General features: G+C 55.0%; 2 protein-coding genes across 2 annotated transcripts in view; one reads left to right on the forward strand and one right to left on the reverse strand.

The window, feature by feature from the left end:
• Positions 1-5,337, reverse strand: part of LOC109681795 (maestro heat-like repeat family member 5) — a 58,683-nt gene extending 53,346 nt beyond the window's left edge. Inside the window, exon 1 of the mRNA XM_074066998.1 lies at positions 5,258-5,337. Within this exon, the coding sequence (XP_073923099.1) occupies positions 5,258-5,337 (80 nt within the window). The remainder of the gene's footprint in view (positions 1-5,257) is intronic.
• Positions 5,338-12,485: 7,148 nt separating this feature from the next.
• Positions 12,486-16,997, forward strand: C3H8orf90 (chromosome 3 C8orf90 homolog). The gene is made up of 2 exons (XM_074069311.1): positions 12,486-12,552; positions 16,465-16,997. Exons 1-2 carry the CDS (start codon positions 12,486-12,488, stop codon positions 16,920-16,922), a joined length of 525 nt encoding a protein of 174 aa, XP_073925412.1. The 3' UTR covers positions 16,923-16,997.
• Positions 16,998-23,761: the final 6,764 nt, after the last annotated feature.

Genomic DNA, 23,761 nt, shown 5'->3' on the forward strand with positions numbered 1-23,761 from the left:
TCAGTACAGGTCCTACAGACATTCACAGGAAAAACTTTATACCTTAAACAAAATGGACAAATTCCTTCATGTCATCAAAAACCAAACCTCACCTGAGAACTAAATATCAAGAGCAGTGCTAAGTCTATTACAAAAATTGACTTACAGTTGAAAACAATCCCACAAGGAAAGCTGAGGGGCTGGCCGGCTCATTAACTTGAGCAAGAATTGGGGAAGAAGTGACGCTGATATCCCAAAAAAGCTGGAGAGGAAGAAGCACACCCCACTCACCGCTATGAAACCCAGCCACACAACGGTACCACAAGGAAAGAAAGTGCAGCCTAGTACCCTTCTCTCCTTCATCAACAAACTTTTCTTTTTCTTTTCGTGGTGCTGTGGACTGAGCCAGGGCCACGCACATGCTAGGCAGGTGTCCGCGATGACCTTCAACCCAGCCCAACACGAACTCTCTCAACCAAATACGTAGAAACACACGGCCACCGCCTCCAAGTGGGCTTTTCCGGGGAATGCAAGGCTGGTTGGCCTTCTGAAAATCAGTGTACGTCACCAGATTGTAATGAGGAAATCCTGTGATCATCTTAACAGGCGCAGACAAAATCCAATACTTCATCACAACAAAAACGAATGAAAGAGCAGGGTGCTGGTGGCTCACGCCTGTAATCCCAGCTACTCAGGACGATCTCAGTTTGAAGCCAACCCAGGCAAATAGTTCATGAGATCCTATCTCGAAAAACTCCTTACAAAAAAGGGCTGGTGGAGTGACTCGAGGTGTAGGCCCTGAGTTCAAGCCCTAGGACTGCAAAACCAAAACAAAACAAATGAAAGGAGCCCCTCAACCTGGGAAAGGGCATCTACCAAACCCTACAGCTAATCTCATACGTGGTGGTGAAGGACACAATGTCCTCCCCACTGATAAGCCGTGAGGAAGGATGTGTGTGCTTGCCACTCCTAACACCCCCTGTGCTGTTGGCTAAGCCAATGTAAAAAGTCACAGCAGAGAAAAAAGGCAGACAGGCTGAGAAGGAAGAAACGAGCTCTTTCTATCTAAGCAGAAAACTCGGAGGCATCTATAAAAAAGATCTATAAAAAAGATAGTAGGCCCAAAACTTCAGAGAGTTTGCAGAATTCATCAGTATACACACACATTTCTATATACCAGCAACAGGCTACCATGGGTGACAGTATGAGATATTTAGGTAGAAATCTATTGCAAGATTTGTATGCTATAAACGATAAAATATTGATGAAAGAGTTGGGTGCTGGTGGCACATGCCTGTAATCTTAGTTACTTGGGAGGCTGAGATTGGGAGGCTCGAGGTCTGAGGCCAGTCTAAGCAAAAAAGTTTGCAAGACCCAATCTCTACCAATAGCTGTGTGCAGTGGTACACCTGTCATCCCAAGCTACTTGAGAGGCAGAAATCAGGAGGATCATGGTTCCAGGTCAGCCTGGGTGAACCTGTCATGTACATGACACGAGAGCCTGGCAGGTACCTGTCATTTCAGGGATGGTGAGACGTGTGAAGTAGGAAGGTCAAGGTTTAGGCCTGCCTGAGCAAAGAGTGCTTCTGAGGTAACCAGGGCTGGAGGCCTGGGTCAAATGGTAGAGCAGCTGCCTAGCCAGCGGGATGCTCTGAGTTCCAACCCCAGCGCCACCAAAAAAAAATATCGATGAAAGAAATCAAGAAGGGTTTAGCAAATGGCGAGGCACATCACGTTCACGGATTAGGTTGGTGTGGGTGAGACAGTGGTGATTCTGGGTTCATGACTTAGGAGGGTCAATATCATTCGGATGCCAATTTTCTCTGAATTTATATAAATATTCAGTGCAATTCTAACTAAAATCCTGGAAGTATTTTTTTTTGTAGTAACAAACAGTTTCTAAAATTTACATGGAAATAAGTATTTTTCCTGTGATGAAGAAGGAAAAACTGGGGGCTGATTCCAAGACTACGACCAATTCCAAGACTCGTTCTAGCGCTACAGTAACCAAGATGGTGTGGCATTTATGCTCTGAGATGGGGGTAGAGGGAGCAGAGCATGCACGCTGTCCTGAAAACCCCACACGTTAGACCACTGAGTTTTGAAAAAGGCGCAAAGCGTTCAATAATTCAACCCAATCCAGCCATCTTGCTACAATTGTGCATCCATGTGCTCCAGTCCCCGGCCTACGCTTTGTAACACAGGCAAAATTAACTGAAAATAGAGCATAGGGCTAACCCCAAAGTCTGAAGCCTCTAGAAGGAAACAGGAGAAAAATCTTCATGACCTTGAGTGACACAAAGATTTCTTAGATGTGACACCGAAAACACTTCCCAGAAAGGAAAAACTAACAAACTTGATTTAATAAAAATTAAGAACTCCCACTTTTCAAAAGGTATCCAGGGAAAATGAAAAGATGAGAAGATGTGGAGGCAATATTTTTATTTATTTTTAAATTTTTGACAGTACTGGGATTTGAACTCAGGACCTCACACTTCCTAGGCAGGTGCTCTTCCACTTGAGCCACTCCACCAGCCCTATCTTTGTGAAGGGTTTTTTGAGATGGGGTCTCTTGAACTCTTTGCCCAGGGCTGGCCTCAACTACGATCCTCCTGATCTCTGCTTCCTGAGTAGCTGGGATTACAGAAGTGAGCCACCGTGCCTGGCTGGAGGTGATATTTTAAATTGCATATCTGATAAAGGATTCTATCTAGCATATGCAGAGAACACTCAGAGCCAAACCAAACCAAACCAAAATCATAAGCAGAACAAAATAAAGGCAAAAGATTTTTCGGCCATCCACCCAAGTCCATGATCAGAAGGCAAAAACCACAGAAAAAGGGGTCAGCGTTATTTGTCAGGATGGAAGTCATTAAAACCATGAGAAGTATTACCGCACACCCACCAGCTCGGCTGCAATCAGCAAAACTGAAAACACCAAATCCTGGTGAGATTGCAGAGAGCCAGAACTTCACGCACTGTCGGCCAGGCCCCTTTGGAAAGTCGTTGGACAAAGTTAAACACTCAGGACTCAGGCATTTACTTATAGTCACACAGAAGTCCCTACACAACTGTTTAACAGTGGCTTGATTTGTAATAGCTAAAAATGTCTTTCACTGGTGAAATGATTCTCTCGGCTCTCATTGCCCCCATCCCCACCTGGCTTATTCTACCCCAGTCTAGTGAGCTTGAGCTGGGGCTGCTCCTTAAACCTGCCAGGCGTACTTCAACCTCAGGACATCTGCACTGGCTGCTCCTTCAGTCTGGGGACGTGCTTCCTCCCATAGTGCTTGGCTCAGTCCCTCATCTCCAGGTCTTTGCGCAGTTGTCATCTTCTTGGTGATCTTGTCTGAAAAGGCAACCTGACACTCACCCACATCCCCACTCCTGAACTTTCCTGTGTCACTTTTTGCCTTGTAACCTCGAGTAATCGATGGTATTAGGCCTCTTGTTTGCTGGCTGTCTCCCCTGGAGTGTAAGCCATGAGACAGGGCCTCTCGATGTCCTTGCTGGTTGTGTCTGGCACTAGAGCAGAGCCTGGAGTGTACGCTGATGGCAGCACAGCCCCTCCTGACTGCAGAAGCAGCCCGGGGACAGCCCCACTCGCTCACTAGACCTGGTGCTAAACCCTGCAGCCTCCACCCAGCAGTCTGCTGCCCAGGTGTGTTCCAGATGACCCCTGCTGGCTGCCCTGTCCAGAGCGTGTCTCCTACCTCTCCTCTCTGCACTCATCTGGGCATCCTTGGGTTAGCGTGCCCGAGAGCCATGGCCTTGGGAAGCTCCCAGTGTCCTGGGATGAGCTGGGGCGACAGTATCTATACAGTCCTGGGAGCAGAGAAGAGCAGGGGAGGCCGCGGTGGCTAACCATCTCTGGACTGAATGGTGTCCCCTCCCCAATCCATAGGTGAAAGCTTAACTCCCTACGTGTGTTTGGAGGTGGGGCCCTTGGGATGGCTGGCTGGGTTTAGACGAGGTTGTGAGGATGGGATCAGTGCCCTTCTAGGAGCGGGCCCTGAGAATTTCCTGCCTCTAGAACTGGGAAAGGTTGGGGTGGCGGTTGAACTGCCCCTGCTGTATTTTGTGATGGCTGCTGAGCCTCAGTGCATGGAACAGAATGGTCCCCTTCCGCCTCCATTCACTCAGGGAGTGGGCATTGTGTCTACTGCCTGCCAGGCACCGTTCCCAGCTGGCCTGGGGCTTGTCAGTGAACCACCCTCAAACTGCCCCTCCTCGTGGGGTTCACAATCTTGGGGGTGGTAGTAGAGACAGGGAACCGTGAGTTCCCGGCTCCTGGGGGCCCAGGCCCAGGCCAGTCCCAGGAACCCCCCAACCTGCTCTCTCCACCTCCCTGCAGTCAGTACGCGCTTCTGCTCCTGGACACTGCCTTCGTCCTTGGCCTCCAGGAAGAGACCCGTCCTGTCCCTGGACAGCCAGCTTTCCAGGAGCAGCACTCCGGGTGGGCCCTGCCAGGAGCCCGGCCTCCCCGGACACAGTGTGGGCCACAGGCACCTCGCCTGCCCCAAACCTGCCTCACAGCCTTGTGCCCTCCAGAACTAAACATAGTTTTAAAAATAGGAAGACAACCCAAACACTCTGTGAGCAAGCATCTGTGGGGGGAGCGTTTCTTGGCCTAGAAGCAAGGAGAGCGGTGGCTGAGAAGACAGCCTGGCCCCATGACAATGACAGCAATGTGGGACCAGGACGAGAGAGCACAGACGGCTACAGGAGTCACACGGATCACAACCATGAATCCCACCTGGACCCACTGGGCGGGCGACTCCCTGCGCAGCAGGACCTGCCTGTGGAGGGGACACCCGCCTGAGACGGGAGGGTCCAAGGATGCTGAGGAAGGTCAAGCTGGCCCTGTGGCTGCCTGGGTTGCTGGGGACCACAGGTCTGGAAGCCCTAGAAACTTCCCTATGTTCCCTCAACTCTGTGTGAAAATACGTGGTGGATCCCTCTCCATTCTGCCCAAGAAAGGCCAAAGCTCAGAAAAGCAGGCAGACACATGTCTCTGTTTGTCCAACTGTTCCCTGACACGTTCACACCATCCATCTTGGCCCTTCATGAGCAGTCAAAGTCACCTAGCAGGACGAGGAAAGAGTCTGTGGTCCAGTCTCCACCCCACCCCAATCCCTCCCAGGCTGGTTCCCCGCTCCTTGGCACAGAGGCTGGGGCCAGATGCCCCCCGCAGGGCCCTGGCTGCCCTGCAGAGAGAGTTTTCCTGTCAGTGGGATGGGGAGGCTGCGCTCCTTCATGTCCCCAGGGCGGAGCTGACCTGGGGTTGTGGGACATGGCCGATGAGGTCCTGTCGGATGAGGTGCGGCTGTGTGGCCTTTCCGAATGCTGCCCCTCCATGATGGGGCGTGGAGTGGAGGACTCACAGAACCCAGTGTCAGCTCTGTGCTCATACCCAGCGGGCCAACCCTGTCTCTGGGCATTGTCCCTCCTCTGCCCTGGCTGACCCTGACCTCACCCTGAGGTCACAATGGCTCCAGTGTCCACAGCACCCTTCTCAGGGACAGTGTCGTAGAGACGGCACAGCTCTGGGGACGGCATGTACAGGTGTGCTTGTGTCCACAGACACACACCATGGGCATGTGTCCCCAGTGAGGTCTTGGGCCTATGCTTCCTTCTGTGGACCTTGGCTGTCCTCTGTGAGATCATGGATTCATCTTGGCCACCTGTTGGATGGACCCATGTCCCTGTGCTGATGGCAGGACCAGAGCCTGGCTTCAGGGCCCAGTCTGAACACATGAGGTGCGAGGCTCTCCCCAGGTGCTGCTCCATGCCCCTGGAGTCCTCTAAGCTACATGAACTAGAGCAGGACAGCCTGAGCTCAGAGTGGAGCTGGAGTGGGGCAGCCACCCTGAGTCACACGCAGCCCACCCTCTTCTGCCCCTGCAGCCTGGCGCCAACTTCCTCAGTCTTCCCATCTGTAAAATGGGAGCATAGCCTCCAGCTCCCAAGCTGCTTTGAGGGTCAGTGGGAAGATTGGGGGGCTCTGGCTCAGTGCCTGGCAGGCAAGGGAGGGCATCATGGACAAGCGAGGTGCTTCCCAGCCTAGGAGCATCTCTGCAAAGTGAGAACCCAATGTCACTGCTGGCTGATGGTGCCCAGTGTCCCGAGATGGACCCTTGGTGCTTAGCCTGCAGCTCCCTGGACTAACCCTCACTCCAAGTATGGGATGCAAAGCAGAAAGCTGGACACCAAGGACAGGAACCAGGCTGCCCAGCAGGTCAGGGCCATCCAGGCTGAGGTCATGGGAAGCACTGAGGGACAACATGCGTGGGCAGGGTGGTGAGGCCCACCTGTTCTCTGGGACAGTCAGAGTCATAACAGGAGGCCGGGGTTCCCTGAAGATGGTGGAGAGAAAAGCAGGTGTGACCTGCTCTGTGCTTGGGTCCTGGCAGAGCCTATCCAACCCAGATGATGCAGGACGCTGGGGTGGGGGGGCTAAGCAAAGGCAGGGGAGGGCTGGCCTGGCCTCCTTCCCATGCATGGGGCCCCAGGACACTAAGTCCTGACTTTTTTGTGCTCAGGTGACTGCCTCTGCTGAAAGCCTGGCACCGCAGTTGCCATGATTTCTGTCTTGGGTTCACTGTGTGCGAGGACAGAAGACTGGAATCAGTGCCTATGGAGGATGCCTGGGAGAGAGAGCCTGCCTCTGCCACTGCGCGAGGACACAGTGGGAAGGCACCATCTGTAACCCGAGGGCCCTCGTGGCAGGAGAGAGTCCGAGGCGCCTTGATCTTAGATGTCCAGCCTCTGGAGCTGTGAGCAGTAAAGTCCTGTGGTGTTCTGTCTGTCGCAGCGATCTTCCTGGTTTGCCGGAGACCTGAGTTCATGTTCTCCCTCCCGTTCCTCCCAGCACCTCTCTGGATTGTGAACATCAGCCCCTCGGGAGGGGCACTGGGTGGCTGGGCCTGCAGAGCTGCCCGAGCAGACATCTGGGAGAGCCCAGCAGCTTCCAATGCCCCCTCAGCTCCTGGGAGCCACTCTGCACCTCTACATGGGCCATCTTGTTTGGGGTGGGTGCCAGACCCAGCCCAACAGGTTTTGTGAGTGACTGCTAGATTTTCAAAACTTTAAGAGTTGGTTTAAACGCACCAACAGGAATTTTCAATAGATTATATTACTAAATATTTCCTACCTGGCCACGTATGGTGGCTCACACCTGTAATCCCAGCTACTTGGAGGCAGAGATATGAGGATCAAGGACCGAGGCCATCCTGGGCAAAAAGTTAGTGAGATCCCCATCTCAAAAGCAAGCTGTGTGGTGGTGTATATCTATAATCCCAGTCACTTAGGAGGTGGAGGTAGGAGGATCTTGAGCTGAGACCCTAGCATCTGAAAATAAAACGAAAAGAGCTGGGGATGTGGCTCAAGTGGCGGGTACTTGTCTAGCAAGCACAAGGCTGCAGTACTGACACCGAATAAATGAACGAACAAGAAAATAAAGTACCCCTGCCCCTCCCCGTTAAGTGGCTCTCTGTCATTGTTGTCCACACTGTTGAGGTCATTCCTGTCCGGTGCACCTGTGTCAGTGGAGTGCTACATAATGGTGGCTCCTGTCCTCCCCTTGCCAGCTCTGTGTCCTGTGGGACTTCCCAGAGACCCAAATTCAACCTGATGAGGCATTTATACCACAGATTGGCAAACACCACAAGTCAGGTGGATAGACTGACTTATAGATTGATGGGGCACATGGGGCAGTCAGCCTCTCCTCAGGAGTGAGGCTTTGGGGCTAGATGTGGGGATCCCATGGGGCTGCTGTGCCCTTCAGTCTGGAGATGGAATGGAGGGGGAGGGACATGGAGGGTACCCGGATCCTGGTCCAGACTTTCCCAGGACCTCTTGGGGTTTTCCTGGCCCCTGAATGTCTTAGTCCAGCTTGGACCTGGATTATAATAAGGAAGATTTTCTGTAAGGCCTCCTCACCTCCTCAAGAAAGCATGTTCTAAAGTAAGAAATGTCCTGTAGGTCACAGCCAGGCAATATGAAATCAGGCAGGAGGGCCAGTGCCCTCTGGTGCCCCTGGCAAGGCTGCACGAAGGTGACGGCCTCCACCATTACCTCGGGGAGCCAGGGACTGGGTTGACCTTGAAGCCGGCAAAGGACGTCTGCTGAGACCCAGAATCTCACACTGTCCCTCTCCTCTACTCCTCCCTACATCTAAACCTGGTAGATGGCCTGGTCACTGCCCCTGGATGCGTCATGCTGTGTGCCTGCCTCCCTGTGAACCTCTCCGGGACAGCGAGCACCATCAACTTCTGCTGGACACAGGCTTCCCATCTGGTGACCACTTCCTCCTCATGTTACCCAGAAGCCAGCCGTGCTTACTGTGCTGGGACTGGGATGAACCTCAGAGAGGAGCATAAATTGGCTGAGGTCACACAGCTGTCAGTTGTGGAACCAGGGGTGCAAACTCAGGTCCCCCAAACAAGTCAGGGCGAGAACGAGGTCCCTGGACCATCTGGCACCCCCTCCCCAGGGTACCAGCCAGTCTTGATGGGGCTTGGGCACACCCCTCCCCACCCTGCCTGTGTCTCACTTGTCTGGCTTTCTGGCTTCCCCAAACAGCCAGCAGGTGGCGCTGTGGACCCGGACAGGACTGCGGTGGTGGAGGATGGCAGTAGGGAAGAGGACCTGCTGCCCTGCCCAGCTGGGGGCTCCTGCAGTGACTTGCTTTTGCTACCACTTTCTCCCGTGGCCAGGGCCCAGCAGAGGAGGCATCGTGGGTCCAGAAACCTGGCGTCCCTCCACCTTAGGTTGGATCTAAGGGGCTGGATACTGGGTCCTACTGTACCCTAGCAGTGGAGTCTGACCCAGACCAGGGCAGCTTCCACTTGCTCCAGGCCTTTCCCTCACCAGTTCCAAATCCTCGGGGTTCCCAGGCTCAGCAGGGCAGCCCCACAGGCTTTCTTCTGCAGGGTCCTCCTGGACTTCTTCCCCCTCCTAAGGAGACTCCCTGCACATTCCTGTTTGTCTCTGGAGATCCTCAGTGCAGGCCACCTCTTCTGTGAGGACCACCCTGGCTTCTCCAGGCTTCTTTGGTGTTTATTTTTGCCATCGTTCCTTCAACGGTGCTGGGACCCTCGGGGAGGTGCATGGAGGAGCTGTGCTGTCCACTGGAGGTGGCAGGAGGGACCCCCAACCCCAGCTGCTCACCCCCCATACCAGGAGCACAATGGCTCCATTTGAGCAGCCGACATCCTCCCTAAGACCTAAACCTAAGGCTGGAAGCTGTCAAAGTCCTAGAAGAAAACATGGGGAAAAGCTGCTCGACATTGGTCTTGATGCTGATTTTTTTTTCCTAGAAAACCAAAAGCACAGGCGAAGAAAGCAGGAGTAGACATGCAAGACAAAATCCAAGTAGAAAGCTTCTGCACAGCAAGGGAGACAAATCAACAGAATGAAAGTCAGTCAAGACTGGGAGAAAATCTTCACGAAAGGGTTAATAGTCAGACGATATGAGAAACGGCCACAACAGCCATTGTTCTGGGAGCAAAATAACCCCGTCCAAAGGTGGGCAGAGGACTGGAATAGATATTTGGCCAACAAATGGCTGACAGGTACATGCAAAAGTGTCCTGCATCACTAACCACTCAAGCCACAATGAGCCATCACCTCGCACCAAGGATGGCCATCAAAACCAGGAAAATCACAAACCAAGATAACAGGAGGCGGAGAAGGCAGAATCCTCGTGCCAGGTTGGTGGGAATGTTAAATAGTGCAGCCGACATAGAAAGCAGCATGGAGGTTCCTCAAAAGTTAAAACCAGAAATGCCCTAGGATTCAGCAATTCCACTTCTGGGCAGACATCCAGAAGATCAGGATCCCGAAGATAAGATTTCATTCCACATTCACTGCAGCACATTCCCATGGTCAGAATGTAGACATGACCTCGTGTCCGTCCATGGATGGATGGAGAGGGAAAAACTTGACTATGCGCCCAGTGGCATATTGTCCAGCTTCAACCAAGGAGGAAGGCGCCATATTGGATGACGTGACTAAGCCTGAAGACCTGGTGCTGACAGAAACCAGCCAGTCACAGCCAGTACAGCCTGGGGTCACTTCTACAATAAATCCCAAGTTGTCAAACTTAGAGAAGTGGAGGTTGAGATGGTGGCTGTGAGGCTAAGGAGGGACAGGAGCCGCTGTCCAGTGGACACCAAGCTGTAGCTTTGGAAGATGAGAGGTCCTGGGTCCTGAGTGGCAGTGGTACTGATGCCGTATGGTGCACACAAAGATTTAAGTGGGTATTCTCCCACAAAAACGAACCCTGAAACAAATGCCACGGAACACAGCTAGCCTGGAGGGCAGAGCTGGACTCCACCCCAGTTCTAAGCCTCCACTGTCTGTCTCTTCCTGCTGTGGCAGGTGCAGGGCCTGGGCCCCCACTCTGCCTCCAGCCTTCCTGCCTGACGAGTGTCTGCCCTGCCTCATCCTGTGTGCACAGAGAGATGGAATCAAGTCCCACCTGGGTGGGAGTGTCACCAGGACGGCAGTTCTCCCGAGTGGGGTATCGTGCGATCAGGCTGTGTTCCACTTTTCTCCGGCGGCATCCCTCCTCCAAGTTCTGCTTGTGTGTGACCTTAGCTAGGCTGTTTTCAGTCCCATTTGACAGAGGAGGAAACAGACTCGGGGAGGTGACCAGGATGCCCAGCCCTTAGTGAAGGTGGTGGAAGGTGGGCTGCAGTTCACTTGGGGAAAGCCACCTGTTGTGGCTGAGGGGACGACGTGAGATGGTCCAGGCTAACCCCCAGCAGCTCCCAGGGATAAGAAGACAGAGTGGCCTCTGGATCCCACCTCTGGGAATGCTCCTTGCAAAGTCTGAGGGTGGCAGTGAGGAGCCGGAGCCTGGGCTGTCAAACAGTGTGGCCTGGGCTGTGGACCCTGGACCTAGAGATGGGCTGGGTGTAGCCGGATGTACTCAGGTCCTCACCAGGACACATGGGAGACATGGGAAGCCAGGGAGGGGCCAAACCCGACCAGGTGACTTCCCATGGTGGACCAGCCAGGCCTGGTGGGCTCAGAAGGTAGGGAGGGTCTCCTGGAGGAGGCAGGCGAGCTGGACTTAAAGGACGAGGTGTGCTTGCCCTGCAGAGGAGGGGAAGACACAGCAGAGGCTCCCCCACAAAGATGCAGAGGGCAGAAATGCAGAGATGGACTGACTTGGTCTCCCATAAAGCCCACACCTCCCTCCACCACAGGGCTGGTGTATCAGTCAGCATGGCTGCCTGATGAATAGTCCCAGGCAGCATGTGGGAACTGCTGATGACTCGTGGTGGCCTGGGGCTGGGTCTTCTCTCCAGTGGACAGCACCGATCCTCATCTCTCTGCCTGAGGCCATCCTGACTGCTGGGCCTTCTTGCATCTTGCGTATTTGCTGGACAGCAGTGCTTCCCAGGTGCACTCTTGGGGGCAGGGATGGATGCCGGGCCCCTGTGCTTTCCAGCGGGGTAACTCAGGCCATCCACAGCATGTAGAGTTCTCAGCTGCTGCAAGCCCCCTGCCCACAGCAGTCCTTGTGACCATTGGCACCTTGCAGGGTTTCTTCCCTTCTCTGTCCCATGTGCCCATTCCTTTATTGGTGCTGTGTCCACTTTGGGGGACCTCAAACCCTCATAGGCTCTTGGAGGTCAGGGGCCCACTCTGGACCCTATTATAGTTGTTGAAGATGGTGACTGCTGACTCTGGCTTCTGGGGCCGGGGACACCCCTGGATGCCCAGGGTTGGGGGAGGCTGGCCAAGGCAGATGGAGTTTTTGGTTGCCCCGTGGGCTTTACAAGCTGCACTGTGGACACTAGGCTGCCCTGAGCCAACAGGAGGAAGGGGCATGGGATCCTCAACCCGGCTGGGCAGGTGGGGACTGGGTTGCTGGGGACAGGCCTGGAGGTCTCTGAGGCTGGGTGGAGCTATGATGGAGCCGGAACAGGGCAGGTGAGCAGAGCTAGCTGGGAGCTCACTGTTGTCAGGGCTGCTGGGTGCAGTGATGGGAGAGGACCCTGTGGGGCCAGGGCAGGTACAAGGGTACAGTGATGGCCAGGGTGAGCAGCCAGCTATGAGTGGCTCTGTGGGTCCAAGGCAGGAATGGGGTACTGGGGGAGGGGCTGCCCATGGAGAGGGCAGTACCCCATAGGCTGCCATGCCTGCTAGCCCAACCCACTTCCAAGTGTGAGCCTTTTAGTTAATTAATTGCTTCATTAATTTTGGAAGTACTGGGGTTTGAACTTAGGACCCCCAGCTTGCTAGGCAATACTCTATCACTTGAGTTAAGCCCCCAGACCCTTTTTGCTTTGGTTATTTTCAGATAGGGTCTCGTGCTTTTACCTGACTGGCCTCAGACTGCAATCCTCCCACATGGCAAGGATTACAGGCATGCACCACTCATCTGGCCCTGGGTGAGGCCCCTTTAAATGCAAGATTCTCTCTTCCCTGGAAGGCCCCATCCAGTCTCCTGGGTAGCAAGGTAAACAAAAGCCTGATTCCCTGCTGCCAACATGGCTTCCCCCTGCTCTGGGGACCTCAGTCCCACAGGTCTGCCCCCTCCTCCTGTCACCACACCAGGTGAGACACGGGACAGTAGAGGTGGGAGGGGAATTTGGGGCTGAGAATGTGGGGGCAGAAAGTAGCCCACCCTTTCTCCAAGCAGGGGAGCTCTGCCCACAGAGTAGGACAGGGCCAGGTGGAAGCACAAGCCCTAGTCCCTGAGGTCCTTCTTCTCCCACTCTCTTTGGTAACCCCCCCACAGCCCGCCCAGGGAAGGGACCGGTCTTCCTCCAATAACCCTCGGATGCAGGCTCCTCCTTGTTTCTGCTGCATCACCCTAAATCAGTGTGGACCTCAGGTCCTCTGCATACTGGGGAGGGATGGCTGTATGCTCTGCATACTGGGGTACCTGTCCCCCATACCATGGACACCACCCTCTCTCCATCTCTCCCATCCCCACCCTTGATTTCTTCCTTTCCCCTGGCTCAGGCCTTTGGATTCGTCTCCTCCAATGATCAGTATTCCCACTTCTGCCCTCCATTCCCTGGTCAAGGCATTGGGAGTGGGGGGCCCCAGACTGTGCTCCTCTCTGACTGGTCTGGAGTTCTCAGCTGGCTCCTGGCCCCGTGAGGCAGTGCCAGCACTCCTGGGGGACCAAAAGATCATCTTCACTGCCATTCCCATGGCCTCCTGCCCCCGCCACCCAGCTCTGCCTCGCACACCTCCCTCCCCGGTCCTCTCTCCTTCTCCAGTACCTGCCTGCTAACCCCCCAATGCCCACCTACCCTTGCTTGCACTCAGGCAGGTGCAAAACAGGGTTCTCACCTTCAGTTCCTGACACCTGCCTGGGGGGCCCCTCTGCCAGGCCGGCTTCCTGCTTACCCTGGCCGGCCCAACCTCCCTCTCCTAGCAACAGCCTGGCAACTTCTCTCTTTGCACCCCTCCCTCAGTACAGCTGCTGGCTGTCTCCTTCCTCCCCTGAGATACTGAAGCCATCAGGAAGGACTCAGGCACCCACCCAACCCACATCCTGTCCCGCTCTGCCCACCCTGCCTGCTCCCAGCCAAGGTCAACTCCTGCGTCCATCCTACACCCTACTCAGCTGCCTGCTCACAGGTCCCCCCACCCCCATCATGGCATGTCCTCTCTTGCCTCGCCATTCCATCAACACAAAAAGCACACTGCTCTCTGTCCTCTCTCTCGACCCCACTTTCCTCTTAGTGACTGCCCTATTTCTTTGCTCCTCATTTAGAGCAAAACGCCTCCAAAAGGTCATGTGTCCTTGCTGCCGCCAAATCCTTCCCTCCCATTTGCTCCGATCCCACTCTAATCAGCCCTTCATTTCCAGTGCTTCTTTAAAGCACCTCTGGTCAAGGTCACCGGTGACCTCCTCGGTGCTGGGCCTGAGGTCAGTTCTCAGGCCTCATTTGATGTGACCCATCGGCAGCTTGTGACTCAGCCCCCCTCTGCCTTCCTCCATGCTTCTGCATCACCACCTTCTCCTTACTCCCTGGCTGGCTCGTCCATTCCCTGGCCTGGCCCTGGCTTGGTTTCTGGGTCTCTTTCTGTCTCACTTCCTTGGCTCTGCCACCCACTTTCATTGCTCTAGATACTATTTCTCAAGGTCTGCCCCTCGCCACCTGTCCTCTGACACTTCTCTCCCCTTGCCTGTCTAAAGGCACTGACCTGTACGGAATTAAACTCTCAATTCTTCGTACCTAACCTGCTCCTCTTCTAGCTGTCCTCACCTCTGTAAATGGTGCCTCTTCCCTCCCAGTGGCTCAGGTCGAAGCCCTCAGTGTCCTTCTGTCCACTCCCACCTTACCTCCCCACCCCAACACTCAGAATCAGAGCACTTCCACCACTGCCCTGACCCCATCCCAACTCACCTGGACCATTGTCCTGTGCCTCACTGGGATGCTGACCCCCCCATCCCACCCACACACCAGTAAGACAAGGTTCAGACACACCTGGAGTAATGCCAGTCCTCTCGTGCCCAGGGCTGTGATAGGGTGGGGCAGCACAGTGGCCTGTCCCCTCACCAGGACTTCCCTCCTTTTCAAAGCTGTTTCCCACCCACAACCAAGCGCGGCACCCCCCAACCCCTCCCCAGCTGTCCAGCACACCCTGATACCGAGTACAGGCCAGGTCAGTGGCTCAGGCTGCAGGCAGCTCTGTCTCCAGTCACTCACCAGGAGACCTGCAGGGAGGAAGTGGACAGAACACGGTAGAGATGGAGACACAGCCCTGCCCCACTCTGGTTGGAGGCTCCAGACATCGCTGTGCTTGCAATGCTGAGAGCAACAGGCCCTGAGTCACCTGCTGGCCTGGCTCCCACCCCACTGAGCCTGGCTGGGCTGTCTCCACCCCATCTCCTGGCACAGCGCCCTTGGTGCTGTCCAAGGTGCTGATGCAGGAAGTGTTTTCATTGGTAAAACAGGTGGCTAAATGCCAGTCTGGTCTGCCAGGGAGGCCGAACAGGCCTGGAGGTCGCCATTTTCTAGAAGGAGAAACTAAGGCTCACAGAAGGTAAAAACTAGCCCAGCTTCTCACAGCAGATGGAAAGGCCTCCACCCAGGTCTGTTGATGACATTGGAGCACACAAGAACTTGAATCTGTGTCGCTGTTGGCTGCAGCTGGCACCTAGTACAGAGCCTACATGGCACAGCAGGTGCTCAATAAGTGTGTGCGTGTGTGTGTGTGTGTGCGTGCGTGTGCGTGTGTGTGTGTGTGATTCATAAGAGACTCTGGAGCCAGGGGTGTGGCACAGTGGAAAACGATTGCTCAGTTCAGGGGTTTTAATTCCATCCTGTGTGACTTCCCTGGACCATACTCAGAAAAGAGATGGATATTGTCACCCCGTGTTGGGAGAAGGACCTGAGAATTTCTGGTCAGAGCCTTGTATAGGCTCATCCCCCCCACCCCAAGCCTCCTGGTCTTGCCCATCCCCAAGTTGCAGTCTGGTGCTTGTTCTGTGTCCAATCTCAGGCTTGTCTACGTGCCTCCCTGGACTCTGTGCTCCAGGGGGGCTCTGGCTGTCCTTGCCCACTTCATTGTTCCCAGAGCTGAGCACTGCGATGAGCAATGATTGAGAAAGAACAAAAGGGTCTCTTGAGTCAGGCACAGCAGCCAAGGCAGGGTGTGGTCTGTGAGTAGCAGCCAGGGCTGCCTTCTGGGGATCGTGGATAGGCCTCAAGGGTGCTGGCCCCCAAGCCAGGGCAACTGCTGAGGGTACAGGACGTGACCTTGAGTCCTAGGGCTCACGAGACTCCTTGAGAGCCACTCACAGAAAGGCCACAGAGATCTAGAGTTGGTTGTGGGACGGAATCCATGCCACACACACCTTCCAAGCTGACTTCCTGTGGGGCTGCTCCCCATCCTGAGGGTGGGGTCCAGGCTAGGCTGTCCAGGCTGGGAATCAGGCCATCACCTCAGGGTCCTCTTATCTCACCCACAAGGCCTGGCGATTTGGCCCTTTGGATCCTCTTCTGCGTGTTCCCCATCTTCATCCTCGCCAGGATTGAAGTGGCCTGCCCCTGCCCCCCACCAGTCCACTAAGCAGTCACAGCAGCCAGGACAAACTTAAACCTGAACGACCCACTCACCTGCCCAAACCCTATGTCTACAAGGCGAATCCCAACACCCTGAACTTGCTTGGCCCGGAGGGTTGGGGTGGGGCTGGCCAAAGTAGTCCCCTTTCCAGCTCAACTTTTTTGTTTGAACCATACTTAGTATCATAGGCTCTTCCATACCCTCAGGACCCTGCTGCCCTCCACGGTGTGTCAGTGCTGTCTCTCATGGTGACCTCCTGCTTTGTCACCATGTGGCCCTTCCTTCACACAGCGGTAAGGGTGCGGATGCGTGGCCTTTCCAGACCTCCCCACTTTGTGCGCCCAGCCTCCGGCACACGGAGAGGGTCGGAGCTCGGCTGGGTGGCTACGGCCCAGTTTCCCTGGACAGTACCCGCTCACTGTCGCGCGCCCGCCGCAGGTCCCACGGTGCCCCAGGAGCCCCGCTTCCCGGACATCTACGGCGGGGACGCGCAGCTCTGGGAGGCGCATTTCCGCGGCATCGGGCGCGCCTACCGCGCACTGGGCAAGGAGGACGACTTCACCATCCGCGTGCTCACTGAGGACTTCACGCTGCCCTTCCCGTTCGCCTGGCCACCGGGGCCAGACCCGGCCCGCGGGCCCCTCTTCTACGACCCGCACGACCGCACGGGCTTCGACTTCCTGCTTCGGGGCCCAGGCGCACCGCCACCCGCACTGCTGCGGCCCCTGCACGCCACGGCGCAGGCGGCCGAGCGCAAGCGGCGGCTGGAGCACCTGGCGCTGAGCTACGCCAGCCCCGGCCTCGTGCTGCTGGCGCCCGCGCCCGCCACCGCCTTCCCCGGGCCCGAGCCCGGCCGCCCCGGCTGGCTGCCGCCCGCCGCCTGCGACAGCGAATAAAGCCTCCGCTTCCCGCGCGCACTGCACACGCGTCCGTCCCAGCGGCGCCCGGGGGAAAGCGGGGTGGAGCGGGCAGGGCGCTGGGCTCGGCCCGCTGGATACCAGGCCCGCCCGGGCAGAGGAGGAACGGGGTGTCCACGAGGCTCTCAGGGAGTCCAGGAGCCAAGTGGAGATGGTGACTGAGGCAGGCTGGCCATCCGCAAGGTGGGCGGCCCGGGTCAGGCCCTCTGTCCTCAGTGTTCACGCTCCTTGTGTAGCCTAGGGTGCGTTTCAGCGTCCCCGGTCCATCGATGAGAACACCGAGGCCCGCGCCCTCCTCCAAAAAGCAGCTGGGGCCTGGCTTCCCGTGCGCCCTGACTCCAAGTGCGCAGCGTTCCCAGTTTCCATGACAGCGGCAACCGGTTGTGAGATGAGGAGGAGCGTGCTGCTGGTGTGACAGGGAGGGAGGGAGGGAGAGAGGGAGAGAGGCCTCCTGCACAGTCTTAGGCCTGCTCCCCTGATTCTCTGCACAACCCCCCCCCCCGCCCACAACCCCCGCAGAGTGTCTTAGGGAGCTTGGAATTTGCTGAGCCTGGAATGGCATGAGTGACCCAGTCTCCATCCTGGGTCATCCTGTCCTTCTGCAGGTGACAAAGCCAAGCAGAGGCCTGTCCCTTGCAGGCAGGGACTGCATGAACCTGGTGGCTTCCTTTCTGACCTGTGGGACACCAAGGAGGGAGGCCAAATTGCCCTTGGGGAAAGGACCCAGCTTCCACCTGCTCAAGGACTTTGTGTTCCCTGTATGCAGGGGACCCTGTGGGTTGGAGGCCAGGTTCTCACATCCAGTGGGTTGGATGGAACGACAGCTTTTGTTTCTGTTTTTGCTTTTCTTTCTTCTAACCCAGGAGTTACAGTTATTTATAGCTTCTCAGGGATGGGAAGAATGGATTTTCCAACCCTTCTCTTGGCTGAGAACCAGTATGGGAGGAAATGCTTGTCCCTGGAGAAGGGGGTGGGGGTCTGTGGAAGAGGGGTCTTCTGCTTCCCCCTCCTCTGCTGTGGCTGGTCCCCACCAGGGCCCTAGGGTCTGCTCCAGGCTCCTCTCCACCTGTGTACTTGTCCCTTCACTTTTATGGAGATGCCAAGCCACATTGAAACCATATCCACGCATTGGATTCCCTCCGGGGCAGCAGCAACCACAGCACCGTGTATTATGTGGCCTCTATGGTGTGTTAGTTTTTGGGGTCCCCAGAAGCAGTCCCTATTCATGTATTCCAGCACCAGTGGTTTCTTTGAGGGGGTCACATGCCTGGGTAGGGCCGCAAAAAAGTGAAACACATAGGGAAGGAAGTCAATAACGAATACAAAACAGGTCATGGTATGGGCAGCTGGAGGCCAGTCCCCCAGGATTTCTGGGAGACATGGTGGGGCACAGCTCAGAGCCAATCCCCAGTTTTCAAGGGATGGGAAGCCAAGCATCAGCTCACGGATCCTGGGGCCATGGGGAGGGCCTCCTGGGGACAGTAACTTTTTTTGGTTAGTTTGGGAGAGAACATCCCTCCCTTCCCCAAGGCAACAAGTGAGGGAGATCATGGAGAAACTTAACAGTTTTTTTTTTGGGGGGGGTACTGGGGTTTGATCACAGGGTTTACACCTTGACCCACTTCACCAGCCCTTTATTTTGTGTTGGGTGTTTTAGAGATAGGGTCTTGTGAACTATTTGCCCAGGCTGGCTTCAAACTGAGATCCTCCTGATCTCTGCCTCCTGAGTAGCTAGGATTACAGGTGTGAACCACTGGCACTCTGCTTGAAACTTAAAATTTGATGGAATCATTTTATGACTGTAATAACAAAAATCTGGGATTTGGGCTTTTTTAAATTTCATTTTTCTAGAAATTTATTTTCAAGGTCATGGGCAAAAATGTGAGTCTGACAGATCAGAAACAACCACCTTGCTTCTTCACCACCCCCAGTCTGAGAAGCACTGGTCTAGCACCTGGACCCCAACTGAGTAATCAAATAGGAAAATAAATACCCTAAGGAATGCAGGGGGAGAGGGCTGGAAAAAATGGAGAGGCATGGACCCTTTTTTAGGCAGGTTAAAGAGAGGACATCTTGGAGGAAGGTGGCACTTAAGAATGGCAGGATGAGGAGGAACCTGCCATGTTGGGGGTGAGAGGCAGAGGGCATAGCATAAGCAAAGGTACTTTGAGGATCACTGGACCTAAGCCAGGGATCTGTGGGGCTGGAGCAGACTGAGTGAGGATGTATTGGAAATAAAATCTGGGTATCAAGATTCCCAAACAGTGATTGGAAGAAACACTCAGGAGTCATTCAGCAAGGCAAAAGTTTTTCTTCTGCAGAAGGGTGTGCAATCTACAGTAAGTCTGGTAAGCAAGCACACCAAGTCGGAAGTCCACTTGGGTTTTATCCCTAACACAGGCCTGTCCCTCATTAGTCCACACTCGGGTTCACAACTCTTCACAATTGGCTGTTGGTTGGGGTGGGGGAGGGGTTGACATTTGCAGCTTGTCAAGGAAATGAAACTCAAGGTTCCAGGAACATGAAATTTAAGAAAATGAAACTTAAAGCTTATGAAACTAAAATGGTTACTCAAAATGGCAGTGGTTTGGTTAAGTTGCTTTGACGGAAAAGACAGGCCTAAATCCCACAGTTATTAGAAGCTTCTGCTGACTTAAAGCACAAAAGAAGTCAGAATGTGCAGAAATAAATGAGCTCCAAAGAAGGTTTGGTCCAGGTGCTCAGTGTTGTCATGGAGGGCCTGCCTTCCACCATGTGCCTTGTACCCTCAGACTGGCAACATCCCCAGCATGGCAACTTGACCACCTTTAGAGTCTTCCCAACCCTGTGGGGGATCAGCACTGGTGTCCATGAGCTGTCTCAGAACAAGCAGCTGCATAGATTGCAAGCCCCAGGAGCCCCAGGCCTCCATGACCCACTGGTGACCAGTCCCATGGCCCAGGAAAGCCATGTGTCCATGCCATAGGCCAGTCCCTTTGGCAAGAAGGCAGGATGACCTTGGTGGGATTGTGGCTTTGAGTCTAGGACACCATGGAGCACCGCGGGAGGGGATGGTTGGGGCTGGACCATAGCCAGGAGGTCCCAAACTTGGCCCCAAGGCTGACTTGGGCTAAATCTCTCCCCTTCCCCTCCAGTCAGGTGTGCTCTCCAGGAAACAGCCTTTGATGTGAAGCACAGATCGGCACCTGTTCTGTGTAGGGTCTGGTGTGGAGGCAGGGCGTTCAGAGAGGGAATATGTAAGAGGCATAGGTTCAGGCCTAGCCTGTCCATGTGGGTTCTATAAACAGTGGCTGTTCCTCGTCCCCATGTCCAGAGAGCAGACTTGTCTTCCAGACCCTGCTCATCCTCCAGGGAGCTCAAGCCACCTGTCACTTGTCTCCTCAGCATCTGGCTGCAGCAGTGCCCCTCCAACCCGGGCATATGCACTGCAGAGCTGCATGCAGGAGGTGCTCAGTTAACACCCTGACTGTGCCTTCTGAGCAGAGATATTGCCTTGCTGAGCAGAGAGGCTGGGGCCCCTCCTCTCTGGGCGCAGGCAGAGCCTGGGGACAGGGTGGGAGCAGGGCATGGCTTCTTTCCACTTCACAGTGGCTCCAGGAGACTCCATGAAAGAAATCAGGTCCCCCCTTTGATTACAGCTGATAGGAATGGGGTGGGTGCATCTCTCCTCCATTTCCTTAGGAACAGACCCTGAAAGGCCCCGAGGATGTTTAATTAATTGCAATTACAATCTTCAAAGGAAGCCCAGAGTTGAAAGTTGTTCCTAATTACTGTGTTATGATGTCGGCCAGCTCCCCAAATTGATTGTTTTAGACTTTCTGATGAGTTGCTGTGAGGACCCATTTTATGTCCCTCCCCTGTAGATGAGGCCGGTGTTCAGTCCTCCCATCAGTGAGTGGGGCTGGAATGGCAATGAGGGCTGCGGGATGGGGGGAACGGGAGCCACTGCCTAGATGAAGACCTCAAGGCTAAGGCCAAAGCTAGGGTGTGGGGTCTGGCATGAGCAGCCAGACGGCTCTGTGGGGTCAGAAGTGCAGTTTACCTAGTGACCTGCTCCAGCCTTCAGGCACCTCCAGGTGGGGCTGCTGACCCTGGCCCTGCGGTTGTTGGGGTCACTAGGGGCCTGTGTCCTGAGGCTGGCCCGGCAAGCCCACAGTGTGAGTGAGAAATAAGCCTTTGACACTTGGGGTCGTTTGCTTCACAGCCTGACCAACCCTCCTGACTGACTGGGCTCTGGAAGGCAGGTGAAATTCAGGCCCTGAGACAGACGGGCCATGGTCTCTCGTGTGAGAGCGAGTGGGTGGGTATGCAGGCCAATGCAGCACAGCAAGCTGGCTGGGTCCTTATGGGCACTTGTGTGCAGCTGGCATCTGGAGTCTTGTTCTGCAGAAGTGGACTGTGGTTTTGGCCAAAGGCCTTCCTCCGTGCCTCAGTTTTCTCATCTGTAAATGCAGAGCCTGTGGCCGAGTGGAGGATGAGTCACTGGGCCTCTGGCTCCTTCCATCCCTATGCCTGCCAATAGGTAGGTCTTCCCTCAGCAGACGGTTCTGGAGTGCTTCCTGTTCCTCAGGGAGTGGCCCAAGAGGTCCCATCCCTCTGGAGACAGCAGTAGGACTGAGAGAGCCAGGCACCCAGTGAGAAGGTGCCTGTGGGGGTCAGGCTACCTGGAGTCACAGGGATCCCCCAGGAGGGGTTCTGAGGGCCCCCAGAAGAGGGAGGCTAGAGGCCACTGGGTGAGGAGGCAAATTGGAGTGTCTGGAGGTGAAGATGAACTAAAGCTGGAGACAAGGTGGGTGGAGGAGGCCGAGGCTCTCCTGGGACCTGGGCCTGATGGAGCGACTCATGCCTAGAGGTGAGGAGTGGAACTGAGATCTCATTAATAAATGAGAACCAACCTTCTTAAATGCGGGGGGCTCCTAGGGGAAGGTTTGGTTGTGGGGGGGTCTGAAGAAATTCTATTCTGTGTATGAAGCTTGGATAAGCACATTGTGCCTGTGGTGTCAAAATTTCATGGGGAGCAAATTAGGAAAAAACTTCCAAAGGACTCCTTAGGTGGAGGCAGTGACCTGATGTGAACAGCAGGTCAAGGTTTGCCGCTGTGGCTGACATATGCTCGAAGGCAGGAGGCATCTGGGGTGGTTGCTGTTGTTCAGGCGAGGCAGGCTGGTGACCTGACGGGGCTAAGACAGGTGTCAGAGCTGGTAGAGGAGCAGTCGGGTTTGCGGGTGTTCTGGCAGGTCTGCACTGGTCTTAAAAACTGCTTTTGGCGAGGAGCACTGACTCCTTCCTTGGGCCCAGGAGTTAGGTAAAGGCAGGAACTAGCTCGGTGATCCTGACATGTCTTTCCCATAGAAATGGAAGGAACACAGTGACAGTGGGGAGAATGTAACTGGGACCACAAAAGGGAAAAACTTTTGCTGTAGCCAACTTGCACACTGGCCAATTAACTCTGCTTGTTAATCAAACTGACACTTCTTCCCCCTTTGTCTACAAGCTGCAGAGCCCAAGGTTAACTCCCTTACTCTTTAACTAAACCAGGCGGTCTTCTACCCCTTATCTCTCTCCAACCACCAGAGACGCACACCACTGTATGTCAGTCAAGACTTACAGCTTCGGAGATGTGACATCGGGGCACCTGGAGAACTGAGGTAGTCCCTATTGTGCGCCATGCATTTTTGTCACATACGTGAATGGAGCCCCTGAAGTCTCCCCCTTTTATTTTTTGGTGGGACTCGGGTTTGAACTCAGAGCTTTACGCATTTGAACCATGCCTCCAGTCCATTTTGCTCTGGTTAATTTGGAGATGGGGTTTTTTGAACTATTTGCCTCCCAAGTAGCTAGGATTATAATTGTGCCTGACAGGAGCCCCCTTTATAAAGCGGACATTTTCTCTCAGAAGCAGGATGACAGAACTTTGAGAGGTTGACACTGTCCTCCCCTTTGTCCTGATGAATAATAAACCTCATTTCCCTTTCCTTAAAACCCTGCCCTCGCTATTTGCGTACTGGCATTGAGGCCAGGGGACTGGCTTTCTGATAACAGGTGGAGCCCATGGGGTCACCTGGCAATTAGGTGTAGGCTCAGAGGAGATGAGGAGTCAGGACACCTGGGCTGGGCTCAGTGGGGAGAGGACCTGTCCTTGGCTGAGACAGAGGCTGGGAGGAGCAGGTCTGGGGAGCCTGAGGGTCCGAGAGCAGGCCAGTTTCAGCTTTTCGAAGTCCTGCTGGGTGCGCTGAGTATTCAGACCCTGAGGAAGGAGGACTGTGTGCTGGCAGCTAAGGTGCTTGAATGGCACCAGGATTGCTGTCCCAGGAGCCCCAGTCTTGGCAGGCCTTCGGGTTCCCATCTGTGAAATGGGCCCACAGACATTGGCCCAGGGTGGCTTCTTCTCTTCTGGTAGGTGCTGTGGAGCCCATTTCAGGCTGGAGTGGCTGGGCTGTTGCTGCGGTGACGGTGACAAGCACTCCCTGGCCCTTTAAGCACCATGCTTTAACGAGTCCTGAAATTAAATTAAGAAGAGGAACTGACAGCCAGGATCCCATCTTCTCTCCGAGCTGCCTCAGGAGCGGAACAGGAATGTCGGGGACAGATGGGGGCCGGGGAGGGGGTGGCTCACTGCAGGCTGCTCCCTAGTCTACTGAGCAGGGGATGTGGGGGTTACAGGGTGTTTGGTGTTCAGGTATGGTCTGGGCCGCTGTGTGTCCTAAGACAATGACCAGAATGATGGTGGGGCTGGGCTTGTGTGAGAAGGCCCGACCCCAGACCAGGTGGGTCCCTGTCACCCCACGTCCCAGTTGCAGCAATAGCTGGCAGGGTCT

This window comes from Castor canadensis, chromosome 3 (assembly GCF_047511655.1).
Source record: "Castor canadensis chromosome 3, mCasCan1.hap1v2, whole genome shotgun sequence".
NCBI lineage: Eukaryota > Metazoa > Chordata > Mammalia > Rodentia > Castoridae > Castor > Castor canadensis.